A 16,728-nucleotide genomic window follows, 5' to 3' on the forward strand; every position below is an offset into this window, starting at 1 on the left:
AATGGTGGCACTGGATCACGATTCCCAGACCTGGTCACCAGGTAAAGAAGAGTGACAGGCCTTTCTTCTAAGGTGCGTCGAGTCACTGGGTACTCTGTCGAACACAAGTTGCTGGACAGTGCAATAATTCTGGAGTTTCATCAGTAGAAGCCAAACATTTATTTTTTTAGCTTTCTGCAATGTTCTTTCCAGAGTTCATGCTTTCTAATGATTATGGGGTTTTAGAGGCACTGGGGGATATTTGGTAACTAGGTACTAACTAACCCTGAATACTCCTAAGATTTAACAAGCAATCTATGGGTAAGGAAAAAAATACGGAAACATATAACCTGATTCCCAAAATAGAGAACTCTATGAGAAAAAGAATAAGACAGATTTATAATAGCCTCAAACAAGGAAACTGATGCAGGAGAAAACCCAGACCTTATGATACAATATGCCCCACAAACTAGAGGTCTCAACAGCTATATATATATATAGTATATACATGCATATGACATACTGAAAGAATGGCATTTAATGCGTCACAGCAATAATGTCAAAAGACGAAAGGAGCATCCTAGTGACTTTTGCTTTATCTGTATTATTTTACAAATAGAGAGAAAGCACATGGTTCAGTGAGATGGTCCACGGGTTAACAGTGTTTCGCCTGCATCTGCTCTCCAGAATCCATACAGGCAGAACTGACTTCACACAAGCACTGAGGTCCACATGCCCCCACACAATAATAAAAGTTGAGTTTCTTTGAAAGCACACATGAACCACTGTGTATTTAGGACAAATTTCCTTTTTTTAAAAAAAGGAAAGAGGTTAGGGAGGTCAGAGACACAACAGCACAAGGGATGGAAAACAAGCCATAGGATTCCTCTTAACAGGCTGATGAGCGTTACATATTGATACGTTTTTATACTTACTGCCTTTTAAAAACGTATTTGCATGGCACAGTTCAAGCACGCTGCCAGTAGAAGGCCTGTGTTTCCCTGGTTGCCTCTCACCAGGCCAGTCCCCCAGCTCTCCATCTTAGAAGTGGAGGTGACAAAAACGCTTTAGCACGAAATTGCTGTGGTAGCTGCTGTGTAGAGCTGGCCACACGCCGCGAAGCAGCAGCTGCCTGTTTACCCCATACACACAGCACCGGGATGTCACTGCATGCACAGACTGTAAAGTAAAGCGTCTATGGGAGACCAAAATTAACGAGACAGAAAAGGATGAACACGAGTGACTTCAAAGTTATTGTTTATTTGACAATTCCCAAGTTGACTTGAAAATTTTATAGGATATTATGAGCAAACTGCGAACAATGGTGGATCCTTTTTCCTTCCTGCAATGTCAAACATGCTCCATCTATTGCCCAAGTGACAAATAATGTCTACTCAAGGAATTCCAACTAATTTTAAATGTAACTCAAACTAGAAATAAAACTTAAATACCACAGCAGACTAAAACCAAGTACAAAGAATAGTTTTTGTTGATACCATTTGAGATTACTTTTATAAGAGAATAATTTGTAAGTAGTTATGCTTATGAATTACTAAGAAAGAGGAGTACTTAGAATAACAGAAACAAACTTTCTAAAGCATTGAAAATATACAAATACTTGGTCATGAATTCAGTATCAAATTCACAAACCGAAAGACAAAGAACCTCAGACTCAAGTACCAAGAACTTAACCCTGATGAGGTTGGGGAGCTACAGAAAGGAGTAGTTAAGATTCTTGTGGCTGTAGCCTCAGTACCCCACTCCTTATAACAACATGAAGTCCAGTAATACACAAACAGAGGTTCAGAGCATTTAGTCAACATACCACTAGAGAAAATAAAGCTGTTTTCGTTAAGTGTTAAAATGGGTCTCTAGAAGACATCACCTGCAGGCGCCATTTCTGGGTTTTAGTTCAGCTGTTGCATTCAGGAAGTCCCAATTCCTACAGAGACCAGCGGCAATCCTTTACCAGCTTGCCGTGCTAGTCCAGGAAAAAACTGTTAGCCCAAATTTCTTTCATGTTTTTAAAGGTTATACATAGAGATTCTGAGTTTGCTAAAAGTACATATTTCAGTTTGTTGGTTTTTTTTTATTCCTTTAAGCCTAAAATATCAAATAAAGGATCTCAACAGAATGTATTTTAAGCCATCACCCTGAGACATGAGTTGATTTGTGGCTGTATTTTCATGTGAATTATGGCTTTCTAGAACTCCACGTTAGGCTCTCAGAAGGCCCACTATTCTGGCTGCCCCCCCCAACCTTGTAACTCTTCTTCAAGCTGCATCTAGCCTAGATTCTTTCAGTTCGCATTCTCCATTCTCCCTATTTTCAGGCCCCAAACTGCTACCACACACCGTGATGATTCCTAAGTAGCTATTTTCAGCTCTTGTTTTTCCCCCAAGTTTCATACCTAGACTTAAAAGTTTCACTTGGGTATTTTTCCATGCACACTAAACTCATTCAAAAGGAAACTCATTTGCTCCAGTAGTCCCACCCCTACTCCATCTATTCACACAAGAGGAACAGAGCCTAATCCACACATCTGATCTCTGCCTTGCAGCTCTTCCTCATGTTGAACCCAGCCTGCAGTTCAAGACGCATTCTCCCAAGACACCTACACGAGTTAGGAAATCCTACCTCCTAAATCCTATTCAAACACATCATTGCATAGTTACCATCCCCAGCGCCATAGCTGTCAATTCATGTCAGCAGTGATTATTGCCATTCATGTAACTGCCTGGTCTTATAACACATATTTTATTGCATTACTTCTTTGCAACAAAATCCCCTCATCTCTCCATTACCTTCAGAATGAATAATGCCCCAATCAAACCTTGTAAATGAACTACAAAGTTCCAATGTACCTTTTGTCCCCTCGTTGTCATGCCCTTTCCCATGTTCTATGCTTCATCTGCACTGACCCACTCTAATCTAAATGGCCCCAAAGCTTTTCTGTCTGAGTCTTTGCATATGAAGCACTCTCAGTAATTCTTTTATGCCTATAACTGACTAGTTCTAGTTCCTCCAGCAAGAATTTGGGAGGGTTCCCTTCCTTTGGAAAAGACCTTCCCACTCCCCTTCCCTGGGATGATGTCCCTTGCCAGAGTCGTCTTTTGCCACGGCATGTATAGTATAAATAACTTGACCTAGCACGCAACTATGGCCCCCTTTCTGTAGTTTCTATCCCAGTACAGAGCCTGGGCCATAGCTGGTGCTCAGTAACTGTCTTAGGAAAGAATGTGTAAAAGGCATATGGACTGGCTGGTGAGACGGCTCCGGAGGTAAAAGTGCGTGCAAGGCAAGCCTGACAGCTTGCATTTAATCCCACGACTCAACATGAAAGGAGAGAACCAACTCACAAAAGCTGTTCCCTGACTTCCGCATGACATGCACACATACTTTAAAACAAGGCACGTGGGTCACATATGAACCTATTACAAAACACCAGCCTGGAGACTGGAATTTCCCTGCCAGCTCACACCTTATCCTAGTCTTTTTTTGCATTTACCCAATTCAAATCTAATCTTCTGCTTGTTCCTCAAAAAGTTAAACCTAGAATTATCACATGAAATTCCTATTTATATCCTAGGTTTATAGCCCCCCAAAACATGACACATAGACTCAGATTCGCGTTCACAGCAGCATATTCACAAAGACAGAAACAATCCAACGTTCATCCACAAATGACTGGATAGATGAAGTAAAGCTAGTGTCTACACAACAGAATCTTATCAGCCTCAAGAAGCAACAGAATGCCCAGACAAGCGACAACAGGAATGGACCTTGAGAATATCAGGCTAGGCGAAACGAGTCAGACCCCAAAAGACAAACACTGTGACTCCATGCATCCAAGAATGTACAGAGGTATAAGGTACATCATCAGAGATGACAGAAGGGTAAACGGACAGTGGTGATAATAACACCATGAAAGTATTGAAAATCACTCTCAGAAATGGTTTAAATGAGCTGGGTTTAGTGGTGCATGCTTTAAATCCCAGCACTGGGGAGGCGGAGGCCGAACCTCTGTCGAGTTCAAGGCCAATCTGGTCTACAGAGTGAGTTCCAGGATGGTCAGGGCTATATAAATAAACTGCCTCAAAAATAAATTAAGTAAATAAACGAGTTGGGAGGCCTATAGCAGAGGATGTGACACATCAACTCAGCGTTCTGTCTTGTCTCCTCCACTCTGCCAGGTGGTGGTGGCTGACAATTTTTAATGCCTCCACATGGGAGGCAGTGGCAGGTAGATCTCTGAGTTTGAGACCAACCTGGTCTAAAGAGTGAGTTCTAGGACAGCCAGGGCTACACAGAGACACAGAAAAACGTCTTGGTTGAGGGAGAGGGGAAGCTCAAATGTTGAATGCTATGCTTATGTTATTTCTATTTAAATCTAATTTCATATAAGAGAGAAAGTCACTGACCCAGGAGGCCCTTATAGCCCCACACCCAGCACAATGCAGGTACTCTATTAATCATGACTGTGCTCTGACTGGGACTCTGTTAAGTGCTTTCAGTCTTCTTCATGGTTTAACTTGCACTCATTGTTTATTGGTCAGATTGACTAGGAGAAGCCTTAGCTTCTACAGAGCTAGCACTGACTAGTCATCCAGAATGAACAGCATGGCATCTCCCAGTGATCTCCCTCAGTGCTAGGAATGAGTTTCCAGGAGTGGAATTGTCTTCCTAAGGCCTTGATTATCAGTTTGCTATTGGGTTTGTTTTTGAGACAGGGTTTCTCTGTATAGTCCTGGCTATCCCGAATCTAGTTCTGAAGACCAAGCTGCCATTGCTTTTGTTTCTTATTTACTTATTTCATGTGTATGAGTGTTTTTGCATACATTGTCTGTGCACTGTGTGCATGTCTGGTGTGTGTGCACTGTGTGCATGTCTGGTGTGTGTGCACTGTGTGCATGTCTGCGGTCTGCAGTGTCTGTGCACTGTGTGCATGTCTGGTGTGTGTGCACTGTGTGCATGTCTGGTGTGTGTGCACTGTGTGCATGTCTGGTGTGTGTGGACTGTGTGCATGTCTGGGGTCTGCAGTGTCTGTGCACTGCGTGCATGTCAGGGGTCTGTGGCAATCAGAAGAGAATGCTGGATTTCCTGAAACTAAGCGATGCATGGTAGTGAGCAGTCATGTGGGTGCTGGGAATTGAACCTGGATCCTCTGTAAAAACTAGTGCTCTTAACTGAGTCCCTACAGCTTGCTTGTTTGTTTCATTTTTTGAGACAGGGTCTCTCTATTAGTAGATCAGGTTAGCCTCCAACTCAGAGATCCACCTGTTTTTGTATCCTGAGTGCTGGGATTAAAGGCATGGCCCATCAAGCCCAGCTTCTACTATTTTGTTTTAAGACAGGTTTTGCTATGTATCCTAGGCTGGCCAAAAATTTGCAATCCTGCTTCAGCCTCTCAAGTGCTGGGACTACTAGCATGTGCTTTCAAACTAAGATGTTATTTAAATTAAAGGGACTTAAATTCTACACATGAACAATTACTCATTAAATCACTGGAAACCTGTAAGTTTTTTTCTTTAAATGGAGACTAAAACACGGTCCATGAATAAGACACCTGCAAAAGCATGATGTAACTCACAATGGCAACAAGAGTTGTAAGCATCAGAAAAGGCCATGAAGCATCCTAACAGGGTAGAACTGTAGCTTAGCTGACAGAATGCTCCTCTAGCATGGGCGAAGCCCTAAGACCACGCAGACACTGACAGGACAGGACAGCACAGGCCTGGAACCACAGAACTTGGCAGACTATCCTTAGCTATCAACTTTGAGACTATCCTGGGCTACACAAGACTTCTTTCAAATAATAATAACAAAAAAAAAAAACCAAGCAAACAAAAAATTAGTTCTAAAAAATATGTTAGAGAAGCAGGGCAGATGAATTAGAAAAATCTGCAGCAGAAACACAATCAAGAACTCTACCTCCTGACAGATGTGTAGACGCCGACCTGTGGCTGTGAACACAGCAGGGCCCATCATCTGAACCTTGCTCTTTGCCCGCCTCTCCAAATGCAAGCTGTTGAGAAGTGTCTACGTCAAGCATATCTCGTTTTTAGCCATGTCACTCAGCAAAAAGCCAGGGAAAACAAAAGTCTCATTTACAAGTAACACAGACAAAGGGAGTACTCAGCAAGAGAGTCCCAACAGACATGAGCAACCGAAGACATGCTGACACAAAGATGCTGAAGACTTTGTCATACTACAGAAACAGCCTAGGAGGTGCATTTATGAGGACACCTAGCATTTTCATTTAATGCTATTATGAAGAAGCAGAGTAATATTTCTATTTCTGTGTGTATCTGACAAAAGTAGGTCAGAATCCCAAAGAATAGTGAGTGTGAAAGCTTATGTCTTGGAGCGGTTTATAAATCCTAACGACTGGCAGGATGTTCTTAGGGACTTTGAGACTCTTCAGAGCAATCATGATTTGGTTAAAAGCAGCAGCAGCTAAGTGTGGTGGCGCACACCTTTAATCCCAGCACCTGGAAGGCAGAGGCAGGCGGAGCTCTGTTGAGTTCTGGGGCAGCCTGCCTGGTCATGCAGTGAGTGCCAGGCTAGTCAGGGCTATACAGAGAGACCCTGTCTCAAAACAAACAAACAAACAAACAAACAAACAAACAAACAAACAACAACAGAAAAACTCCAACAAAAACTAAATCAAAGCAGCATCAAAACAGGGATTAAGGCTGGGGGAGGACTTTGTGTCTGGCCATCCTGCTATGCCTCAGGTAAACACTGGTTCTGATGCTCCTGTTTGCTAGATCAGGATTCATGATAGGGACAATTCTCCATCCCTTTTATTTATTTTATAGAGACAGGATCTGTATTGGCCTAAGTGGTTCCCAATTCCTGTCTCAAATTATTCTCCAGCCTCAGTCATCTGGACAGCTGGGACTAGGAGCATGGAGAGCTATGCTAAGACTTGAAGTACAAGTGACCAACAGAAGAGAAAATCCACAGGAAGTCTTTGGGTGTTTTGATCTTTTATTCTAGTACAGATGCAGTTTTTTTTCCCCATGGCTCACATGTCTTTAGTAATGACCTAAAGAAAAAAATTTTCTCTTCTTTATTTTTCCATTTCTTGTTTTGCTAAGGATTTCATGCATGTCTTAGCATGTGCTTAAGCATGCATTCTATCTGTACACAGCACCTGTGGCTACCTTGAAAGGTGCCTTCTCCAGAGTCTCTTACGCTGCATGCTGCTGGGCTGTGTGTGGGTCTCTGCGTTAATCACTACCTACTGCAAGGAGAAGCTTCTCCAATGAAGGTGACCAGCAATGCACTCACCTATGGGTACAGTGCTGTCGTCAGAAGTCACTTTACTGCCACACCCATCTAGCAGAATAACAGGAGTAGGCTTTCCCCTAGGGCCCGAGACCGAGCGAGTCCCAGGTTCTTGCTTCTATTAATACTATCCCAGCCCTGGTCGGGTGTCTATCACACCTCTCCCCTCTAGACTCAGGATCTATGTGAAAGATTTTAAGAGTCAGGGGTGGTGGATGATTTTAAGGAGAAGGAAGACACATCCTAGACATAGCAGGGCTGATGATCATATGAACTCACAAAGACTGTGACAGTACAGTAACACCTGCACAAGCTCAAACAAGACAGAGTCCAAATACTGGGAAGGAGAAGTGGACACAAAGTCCCACCACTAACCGAGAAGCTATTGCAACTGACAGCTGCGGGGAGAGGGACGATTCTCCATTGGAGTGACAGAGTATATCAGCTCCAGTGTGAGGCAGGCCTCATGCTCAGGAGTAACTTAACTGGCTAACACAAATCAGATTCCATGTTTTCGGTGGCTTCTCCTCTTCTTCTGTCTCCCCCATTCTTTTCTCTCATTCAAAACAAAGAACATGAGGTAGGGTAGCTAGGGAGGGGGAAGATCTGGGAGGCGCTGGGGAACATGAATGAAATTCTCTGAGAATTAAGGCTGCAGAGATGCTCCATGGTTAAGAACAGTTGTTGCTTTTGCAGAGGCCCTGGGTTCAGTTCCCAGCACCCACATGGCAGCTCTGTAACTCCAGTTGCAGAAAATCTGACACACTCTTTGGATCTCTGAGAGCACCCGACATACACTTGGTAGATACATATGTATGGAAAACACTTATATGTATACCTTTGTTTGTTTGTTTGTTTTAAAGCCACCCCTTTACCTGGTGGCCTAACAAGATTGTCAGGCAGTGTGCTGCTGACTCGGAATTTTTTGGGTGAAACTGTCAGTGATTTGGACTTTCTCTACTTATTAGGTGTAAACTTATTTTTCTTTATTTTTGAGACAAAGTCTTACTATATATAGCCCAGGATAATCTCCAGCTCTCAATCCTCCTGCCTCAGCCTTCTCAACGCTGGGATTAAAAGAACGGTGATTCCCAGTTTAAAAACAGTTTTTGTTGTCTTTAGGACAATGGAATGAGTGAGTCTAAAATTATATATATGTATATATACATATATATATTCTTAGCAATACTTATTATTATTACTAACCATATGGTGTGGTATTCTATTAAATATGTTTAAAAAAACATGTGTCAAAGTCAACTACTTCTTACCTGGAGTTTTCTTCTTTGTGATTTTATATAGGGCTGGAAGTAGCTCAGTGACACAGAACTTGCCTAGAATGTGCTAGGTCCTGGGGTTGTTGACCCCCAGCACCATGAAAGAAAAAGAAATTATGTCAGTTTACCTCATGAATGCTGAAAGATTATGCTAAAAGGTTCAATGAAGTCTGTTTTAAGTCTTTAGGCACAAATTTTCAAATGCTAAAATTATTTGGTATCAAATAAATGAAAGGCTCAAGACAATAACCCACAGGTTTTCCCCAGGTCCTGCCTTCTGTTCCAGTTCCAGAGACAGTAGGGGTCAGGAGGCAGCAACCCAAGCCCACACTCAGGAGGCAGACAAAGACATTGATGGCAGAGACACACCTGCTAAAGGATACATTTAATTTGAACAGAGCAAAGACATGGCTTTTTAAAGGTATGTGGTAGCTTACCATTTCAGTGCCACCTGAAAAGATAAGGGACAAGTTCTTCTCTAACTGCTCCAACAGTTCAAAGAGCACAGAGCATCAGAGTTTGGATGGTGCTGCAAACTTCATTTAGGGACAAGAAGTAATGCAATATCATGAATGTTCGTTTTTAGTCTAGAGAGGCAGAGCGAGAGGAGGGAACGAGGACAGAAGAATAAAAACTAATTTTCCAGGCAGGGAAATACTTATAAAACCTTTTATGTCAAAGTTAGGATTTTAAAACATCACATACTAATGCAAAATCCAGTAGCACCTGTAGGATTGAAGGAAATGCTGCCATTGCTTAAATGCTTTAAATATCCTTAAAAGACTGAGAAAAAAAGAGGAAGTACATTCTCCAGAGAACAACTGTATTTCAAAATAAAAACTGTATTTTTGTTTTTTTTTTCCAGTTTTTGCTTTTGTACAAGATTTCATAGTTGTAATAACTTACACACAAATGGGAAAGACCTCTGCTCTCCTCCTGGGTCGCTGCAAGTCCACATGTTCAGGCTATCGTCCCCAACATTAGTTCTGATCAATATATTACCACAGTCTGATCTAAATATAGATACATTATATAATATTTATCTCTGGGAAAAATCAAATTTTAATATGCAAATGTTTATATAATACAGCAATGGAAAAAGCTACAGTAGGCACACAATCTATGACTTAGAGGCAATGAGTTCTAGATGCTCCTCTAGTGTAGTGAATGTTTAAAATAGTCAATAGGAAGGCTTATTTATATGTGCACTTGTGTCTACCTCATCCCAAGTACTGTACATGTCTACAGACAAGCTGGGAAGTTATAGGTGCAGCCCTCAAGAAAGTGTTAAGTTACTAAAAAAGAAACAATTAGGCTCTATTGGACATGGAAAACACTCACAAAATTTCCAATTTTAAATTTCACAGCAGTAGGAAAATATTAAAAATAATTTCTGTATATACATATAGGTATATGTATATATTGAATTACACATATGCCTCACATTATCAGTACAATTCAAATGGAGACATTTTGGTGAGTTATTTTCCCATTAAATGATCACTATGCCAAAATTTAAAAATATTTTATTACATCATTAAAATAATTCCCTTACCATATTAACAGCTTACACTGTTTTTTTGTCTTTTTTTTAAAGAATTTTTTAAACTCTTTATAACTAAATTCCCTGATCCCTAGTGTTAAGCCTCTACTTAAATTAAAACCTGGTATTCTTTGATATTCAGAAACTCATAAATAAAATCATATCTGTTTTCAAAATTCTGTCCATCAAATAAATTTTATTACCTGATTTATCAGAGAAATATCTCAGCTCTGAGCATGTGTACCTAAATTATTCTCTCTAAAATAAACAGATAAGGAAAATACCCTAAAATAGATGGGGTGACTGATGTGATGTTATAGGACATATAATACATGATGATTATATGTGTGTCTGATACAGATTTTTAAGAGATACCTCACTGTAGAAACTAACTTTAGAAATAAACCATTTATTTTTCACTCTAATATAAATTGATATATATGTATGTATTTACATACATACACATAAGTATAAAACAAAACTAGTACTAAGAATCTGTTTATGAGTGAAAAAATGGGTTAATCTGCTTGATTGGTACTTAACAATTCAATCATTTGGGGGTACAAACAAAACCCAGTGCATTCATTGACTCCGGAGTCAGGTACTCAAGCATCCACTGAAAAGAACTCTCTTCAAAATCACAGGCATTGTACAGCAAGAATATATGTATTCTGATGCAATCCCTACTTGGGCAGAGCAGACAGCACTTGGCTTGCTATTAAAATAGCTCTGTAAAAGAAATGTATCATATAAAGAAATGCATGTTTGCTAAATGTCTTAAAATTACATCAAAACAACACTAAAACTAGCTCTCCGAGAAGAGACTGTTGAAGGTATTTCCCGTTTTGAAATGCCTAGTTAACAGTTCAAAATATTGCCTTGTGAAGTTTGAATAAAGACATGGTTTCGGTGAAGACCCATCTGCCACAATCACAATTTAGACACAGTCCTCTGATTGGCTGCTAGGTGGAAGTGGACCTCCTTGAAATCAGCTATTTACCTTAAAGTTATCTATAATAAACAGTGCCCCCATAGCCATTATTTCTCATAAATTGAAATTCACTGATCACTCAGAAAAGATTTCTTGCCAAATATATAAATAAGTGTACCTGCATATTTTCTGTAAAGACACTTAACATTGCTAGCCTACACCGCCAAGGACGGACTGCTGCATTTCAGTTCTGTGTGTCAAATTTACTATAAATTTAAAAAGAAAAATATCCGAGGGACTCAGCTGCCTTTGTTTAATTGGCTTTAAAGTGTGTAATAAAATGGGAGACAGTATCTTCTCATAAATACACGAATCAATATGGAAAAGTAAACTATACAGCAGACAAGATTGGAGAACAGTAGAGTGTACCAGAGTAGTCACGAGAGTGAAAACACTCCCAGTAAAAAAAGGAAGAACTCCAGACACCCATTTCTGGTGATTTTCAATTGAAGGTGTACCTCTCTCCCACACCTGGCAAGAATTAATTGGTAATGGCCCTGCTTCTCAGCAGTGCAAAAATATCCTGAGAAATTATTCAGATAACAACAAAAGACAGGGCTTTCATTACTAAATTTTTGCACAAAACACAGCTGTAGATATCATAAATAAATTAATTTAAAAAGCAGATAATCTTCACTGTGTTGAACAAAAAAAAGAAGAAAGGACCCAGACATTGTTAATTCTCCCATTAGCTAACATCAGGGGGAAGATTGCAGTAAGTGTCTACTTAGAACTTTCCAGTTAACTATGGCCAATATACATGGAGGTAATTTGTAGTTCAAGTTTTTCATGTCTTTTTTTCCCCAACTAGCTACAGGCTAAATTCTAAAATTTATACTGAAATATACAATTCCAATTTTCAAAACACCTCCTCCTGGAGGGATGATATTCAAAAAAATTTGTGCAATCTTGGTGCAAAGCCCAAACAGTCCTACGAAGACAGACAGTATCTTTTCCTCATTGGCACTGAAATTTACTCTCCTTAGCTGCATTCTAGTAGTTTGGCCAGATTATCTCGTAATTCTGTTAGTTCAAATATCTTGCCATCCAGGATTTCTAAGAGTGTCTTCAGGTTACTGCGGAAAGCTTCCTGCTCACTCTGGCTCTTCTCCAGGCGCTGCTCCAGGTCAGACAGCTGCCCCTCCAGGTCTTTATTCCGAATTTCAACTTCCTTCAGAAACAAAAGTTAACACACACGTCCATGTCAGTTCATTTTTAGATAACAATACAACTTCCTGCTGTCCCTCGTATCTTCTAGTAAGCCTGACGTTCAAGTTCACACAACTTACGGAGATTTGGAGTCAGCCACCCCAGAGAGCCAGGCTTGACTAAGAACAGATATGTCCTTCCTACAAGAAAGGGCCGCTAGTCACTGCTTCACTCCAGGCAAGGCTTCCGGACTTCTCAGGGCAGGCAGAACACCCACCTAAGTTTTATTTACACCTCACTTTTATTGCTGTTCCTTTGTAACTGACAATAGGCCGTTCACCTGACCTGGTAACTCTAAAGAAAGAGTTAAAAGAAAAGCAACAACTCCCTAAAATGAGATGGTAAGACTGTCTGATACTGACCCTGTATTCGGGACTGAAGGAACATGTGCATAAAAACATACAATTGCTCAGATCTAGAAGCTTATAATGAAGATACAGTCACTGCATGTATCAGAAGAATAAAGATGACAAATTCAGGCTGAAAATCCAGGAAGGAACAACAACAACAACAAAAAAGACAAGAAAACAAAACTTTATGACAAGACAAAAATATTTAAAATTTTTTATGTGGTCTAAATGCCAGCACACTAAGGATTATGGCTTTTAATGATGTTTCTAAGGATGACAAATGTTTCTGAACATTATATAATGAGGCAAGTGCAAAAACCCAAAATTACATGACTAATGATTTAAATTTAGTTTTAAAGGTCAAATTTAAAGCAGGAAAGATGGTTCTGTGGTTGAGAATACTGGCTGCTCTTCTAGAGGATCTGGATTCAATTCTCAGCACCTACAAGGCAGCTCATGTCAATCTCAACTCCAGTTCTATGGGATGTGATGCCCTCTTCTGGCTTCCACAGGCACTGCGTGCATGTATTGCACAGGCATACATGCAGACAAAACATGCATACACATAAAAATAAAGATCTATTTTTTTTAAAAAAAAAAATCTGGTTTAGAATTATGAATATTTTTCTCCACATTAATTTTTCTCACAATTTCCTCAAGAATAGAAGATTTTAGGGTCAAAAAGATAGCTCAACAGGTAAAGACACTTGCTTTCAAAACTCACAACTTAAGCTGGTATAATGGTGCACTCCTTTAATCCCAGTCCGTGGAGGTCAAGACAGGCAGATCACTGTGAGTTCAAGGCCAGCCAGGTCTACAGAGTGTATTTCAGGACAGCCAGAGCTACACAGTGAGACCCTGTCACAACAACAACAGTAACAATTCACAACCTGAGTTCAATCCCTGGACACACATGGTAGAAGGAGAGGAGACTCCCAAAAGTTATCCTCACATAATAAATACATAAATCTAATAAAAACACTGAAGTTCTGAGAAAAAGATGTGGGTAAGTTGACTTGAGAAGATGAAAGAGAGTAACTGTTTATAATTCTGAACATCAGCACATGATTTGACAGGGATAATTCTGAACAATACTGAAGCCACATTACAATACTCCCCAGATAAGCTGCAATGTGTGGGAGGACTAAGAGAAACAGTACAATTCATAAATGAGGAGTGTAAAGACCACATCTAATCTCAAAGCATTTTCTAATTGGTATTGGCCACTTCTACGTTAGCCACATATGTTTTTAATCATTCTTTGAATAATCTGCGAAGTGAAGATAACTAATAAAATAATCAGAAATTGGTATTTATAAATTCAGAAGCTAAAGCCACGGAGGCTGTGCACTATTAGGGAGGAACAGATCCTGTGGTCAAATACAACAATCCCACTCATGACTGCACAGAGCGCTCTCTTGCACTTGGGCAACAAGCTTAAGGACAGAATGTTTCCAGCTACAGAAATAGACCAAGTGTCATTCAGCATCATGCCCACTGCACAGCCGTAGCCCAGTCTGCCCTCTGCAGTCTTCCTCAGACATGAAAGGCTCCCTGTTCTTCTCCTCGCCAACTAATGGAGCACCCAAACATTTTAAAGTGGAAGCCACACGAACTACTGTTCCTCGGTTGTGAAAACAGCATCGTATTCTCTAGAATGAATGTCCAGCTCCGACATGTGTCTCTGTAAGACTTTTACTAGTTAAATAACCAAACAGCATCGTATTCTCTAGAATGAATGTCCAGCTCCGGCATGTGTCTCTGTGAGACTTTTACTAGTTAAATAACCAAACAGCATCGTGTTCTCTAGAATGAACGTCCAGCTCCGACATGTGTCTCTGTGAGACTTTTACTAGTTAAATAACCCAACAGCACCAGCACAACACAGAGGGAACTGGTCTACTCTCAGGTGGGGAGAATAGACAACCGAAGTGTGACCAGAGCCTCAGCCAGCACCGCTCCCGGCCTGGGCACATGCTTGCCAATTCCCTTTCTGGCCTTTGCTTCTCTCTGCAAGCATGTCTTCAACCATCATTGCTGTCTATTAATTTCCTAGTCTTTTAAGGCATGTGAGGGGCACCCATCTCATGGTGTAGATTTAAAAAAAAAAAAAAAAAAAAGGAAGCACTTTATAGGTCAGAATTTCAAATTCCTTTCAGAGTACTGTCATGGCCCAAACCTGAAAGTACAATCTTTGCAGGCCTGTTTCTCAAGCTGTCACTTTAACCTTTCCAGAGGGACTGTGGGCTGTGCAGCGGGCAACACTGCGAGACAGGAAGACCTCCATGGAAGCCCACACCTGGAAACTGGTTTGGTAAAGCAGAACAGACTCTGAGGGACTTGACTGCAAGCGAAACCTGAAGAGGCAGTCTTGGCAAGGCAACACCGCTTCAGAAAAGAGCAAGAGGATAGGAGCCTTTAGGAACAGCAAAGGGGAAATCAAGACAAAAAGCTTTAAGCTCTTGTTATATAAAGAAAAATTAAAACACGGAAGCATACACATTGTCCCTGTCTATTATTGTCCCTCAAAAGAGGGTTTTGAACTATGAATTTAATCACCTTAAACTGCCCTTTTGTCCACAAAAATGCAGAGGTATTTTAAAATAAACATGCTCATTTATAAAACAATCAATAGAAAATACTAAAAAGAATTCAGTTAAACAACAACAGCAACAACAACAAAAAAAAAAACCCAAAAAATTTCCCCAACCAATTACAAAGCAGAATTTTTTTAACATGATATCCCATGCTGAGTTAAGGTTTACATAAAAGTATGCAAAAAGGAGCTTGAATTAGGCCCCCATATTAAGGATACTGGGCTGGAGACAGCTCAGTGATTAAGAGCACTGGCTGCTTTTCCAGAGGACCTGGGTTTGGCTCCCAATACCCACACAGCAGCGGACAACAGTCTGCAACTCCAGTTCCAAAGTATTCAATACCCTCTTTGAGAGTACTGCAAACATGCAATACACAGGCAGAACATACAGGCAAAACACCCATAAATAAAATAAAAACAAATGAATCAAAAGACACAACAGAAAGTCCCAGAAAACTAAGCATGCTACACTGAAAAACAGGGGAGTCGATTAAATTGTTGAAAGAAATAGGAAATAACAACAACAACAACAAAAAAAAAAACACATAAGAAATGAAGTATAAGGCCCTTATAAAAATAAAAAACAAAACAAAAACAGCTTTTATGAACACTTATAAATTCATTCATTATTCCTTTATTATATAAAAAAATTAAAGACAATAAAAGCAAATTAAGAAAGGAAAACCAGAAAAAGATTGGAATAGAAGACAAAAAAATTCAATTACATATTAGATATGCTGCAGAAGAAAAATAACATATAAGGACAAATTTTTAATTTTATATGTGAAGCATTTCATAACCATTTTGGCACTGGGGATGTCTAGAGAAATCTACATGAGGCTTTCTGCTGCTCACGATTCAGATACTACAAGAATCAAGAGATAAAGTACTTGGATATACACTATTATTGCTGTTGATATTATTTGACGCAGGGTCTCTGTATGTAGCCCTAGATGGCCTGTAATTTGTGACACAGATCAGGCTAGACTTGAGCTCACAGAAATATGCTGGACTCAGGATTAAGGGAGTAGGTCATGCCCAGCTGGATAAGGAAATTAAAATGGCCCACTAATACTTGAGAAAAATGACTTCCAACAATCACTTTATGAAATATCTTGATAAACATTGTTTTTTGAAAATAAAACAAAAATCCTCATAGCACTTGAGTAAACCAAGCCCAAAACTTATTAAGGCAAGAGAATCAGAATTAGAACAAGACTTCTCAAAAGTGACATCTAGGGACTGAACAGTTAAGAGCAGTTAAAAGCACAGGCTGCTCTTCCAAGGACATAGGTTTGATTCCAGCGCACACTCAGTAGCTCACAACCATTTCTAACTCCAGTCCCCTTTATGGACCCCACAGACACTTGGTGTGTACATGTGGTGCAGAGATAAATACACAGGCAAACACCAACATATCTACACTAAAATGTAAAAAAATAAATAAATAAAAATTTTAAAGCGACATAAAAAGCCGTAATAGAGTCAAG

At 39.9% G+C, this 16,728-nt stretch overlaps 1 protein-coding gene across 1 annotated transcript in view; it reads right to left on the bottom strand.

Annotated features, from left to right (window-relative positions):
- Positions 1–1,219: 1,219 nt before the first annotated feature.
- Homer1 (homer scaffold protein 1) overlaps positions 1,220–16,728 on the bottom strand; it is a 102,380-nt gene continuing 86,871 nt past the window's right edge. Inside the window, exon 10 of the mRNA XM_050153789.1 lies at positions 1,220–12,254. Coding sequence (XP_050009746.1) covers positions 12,066–12,254 — 189 coding nt within the window. The 3' untranslated portion in view covers positions 1,220–12,065. The remainder of the gene's footprint in view (positions 12,255–16,728) is intronic.

This window comes from Alexandromys fortis, unplaced genomic scaffold (genome assembly GCF_014885135.2).
Source record: "Alexandromys fortis isolate MF-2015 unplaced genomic scaffold, M_Fortis_MF-2015_v1.1 scaffold_79, whole genome shotgun sequence".
Classification (NCBI taxonomy): Eukaryota; Metazoa; Chordata; class Mammalia; order Rodentia; family Cricetidae; genus Alexandromys; species Alexandromys fortis.